Source organism: Nicotiana attenuata, chromosome 11 (genome assembly GCF_001879085.1).
Source record: "Nicotiana attenuata strain UT chromosome 11, NIATTr2, whole genome shotgun sequence".
Lineage (NCBI taxonomy): Eukaryota > Viridiplantae > Streptophyta > Magnoliopsida > Solanales > Solanaceae > Nicotiana > Nicotiana attenuata.
In genome coordinates, this window is record NC_031999.1 from 54,405,887 (window position 1) to 54,408,069 (window position 2,183).

The window sequence follows — 2,183 nt, forward strand, 5'->3', positions numbered from 1 at the left end:
GCAGCGGGAGAAGGAAGACCGTGAAAGTTTTATTTGATTTTAGTAGTATCGTCTAAATGATTTTTGGTTTATTATATGATGAATACTGTTAAAACTCTAATTGGGTGTGAACTGGACAAGTCCCGTCTTCCCTTGGTAGGTAACGGCTCACAGCCCCCTGAATCCCATTTGTACAATATCCATGGTATCCTGGCTTTGTTTTCCTTGAGGGAGGTCCAATGTGGTGCAAGTTGTATATAACCTTACGACTTTGTAATCAACTTCTCATATCTGAAAAAATGGGCAACCCGTTGCACAAAGCATCCCGCGTTCACGTATGGTGGGGGGAAGGGCTGCAACCCGGGGGTGGGGTGGGGGTGTTATAGCTGATTCTACGGCTCGAACCCACAACTTTACCATTCTCATATCATTCTATTTGGGTATAACCCTTCATTTTTTTCTTGCATGTAGACATACCTGCAGTCTTTGACGGTGAGGCTCGAGGAATGGAGACTCAAGAGAAGAGATACTGAAGAGTGGATGGAGCATCGTCAACTTCCAGAAGATTTGAGAAAGCGGGTTAGGCGTTTTGATCAATATAAATGGGTTGCTACTAGAGGAGTAGATGAAGAGACAATTTTGCATGGTCTGCCTACTGATCTTCGTCGTGACATCCAACGTCATCTTTGCCTGGATCTTGTCCGACGGGTACGATTTTCCTCCATCAGAACTGATTCTTTCCCAAGTATTCATATATTTATCAAAAAAGCACGTGCCCAAATGGTGGCTTCTAAAAAGATAGACACTTGTATTGTTGGTTTATTTTCAACTTCTCGAGTCTGTTCTCAGTATGATTCACTATGGCACCATCCTTTTTGGCCCTGGTTTCTTGCATTAAAGGGCTTACCACTTCATATAAACACATTTTTATGTCGTCACTTTTCGATCAGTGCAGGACAGATGTTTGTTGATTCAGTTGCAATTATATAAGCATTTGTTGTAGAGGCATTTGCTTGTTAAGCTCATTTCACTTATTTTATTATAACTGTTTAGGTTCCATTTTTCTCCCAAATGGATGATCAATTACTTGATGCAATATGCGAACGTCTAATCTCGTCCTTAAGCACCGAAGGCACCTATATCGTCCGTGAAGGAGATCCAGTTACAGAGATGTTATTTATCATCAGAGGTAGGCTCGAGAGTTCTACTACAAATGGTGGTAGGACTGGTTTCTTCAATTCCATCACATTGAGGCCTGGAGATTTTTGCGGAGAGGAGCTACTCGCTTGGGCTTTGCTTCCAAAATCAACTGTGAACTTGCCTTCTTCAACCAGAACAGTCAGGGCACTTGTTGAGGTGGAAGCATTCGCGTTGAGAGCTGAAGATCTCAAGTTTGTCGCTAACCAGTTTAGACGTCTTCATAGCAAGAAGCTCCAGCATACATTCCGGTTCTACTCTCACCATTGGCGTACATGGGCAGCATGTTTCATACAGGCTGCATGGAGGCGACACAAGCGGAGGACAATGGCGAAAGATCTTGCAGCATTGGAATCATTTGCTCTGGACGACAGAACAGTCGATGAGACAGAGCAAAGTGAAGAGCAAGATCAAGGTAACGCTAGCTCAAATCCATCCCCGAGAATATCCCACCTTGGAGTCACAATATTGGCTTCAAGATTTGCTGCAAACACAAGAAGAGGAGCTCAAAAGCTTAAAGATGTACGTTTGCCTAAGTTACAGAAACCTGAAGAGCCCGACTTTTCAGCTGAGCCTGATGACTAGTTAAACTTGCATCAGGTAGATATATCCTACAGCTAATAGTTTCATTCAGATATCGATAAGATGACCAATTTTGAAATTGAAGTTTACTGTAAAACGTTATTACACTCGGATCATCGTTGTAAATGTGGAAACTCGTGTTTCTAGAAGATATAGAGTGCTGTAAGCTGGGAAGTTTAGGCAAAGGGGATGTGGGATTTTTTGTTTTTTGTTTTTGTTTTTTGGGTTAATGTAATTGTATTTAGTAGTAGTAGGTTTTTCAGTAGCAGGATGCTCTTCTGTACTATATAAACTAAATCACTTCTTGAGTTATCTGTAAAAGCTCTCTTTTAAGAGTTGCTAGTTCCATACTACCAGTAAATAAGCATTTTATTCAAATTTTACTGTGCTTACACTTACAGAGCTTAGCTTGTCCTCTTCCCCCC

The 2,183-nt window shown here is 41.5% G+C and overlaps 1 protein-coding gene across 1 annotated transcript in view; it reads left to right on the plus strand.

Moving 5' to 3' along the window:
* Nucleotides 1-2,139, plus strand: part of LOC109234564 (cyclic nucleotide-gated ion channel 17-like) — an 11,162-nt gene extending 9,023 nt beyond the window's left edge. The window contains exons 6-7 of the mRNA XM_019400595.1: nt 451-687; nt 1,033-2,139. Coding sequence (XP_019256140.1) covers nt 451-687; nt 1,033-1,761 — 966 coding nt within the window. The 3' untranslated portion in view covers nt 1,762-2,139. The remainder of the gene's footprint in view (nt 1-450; nt 688-1,032) is intronic.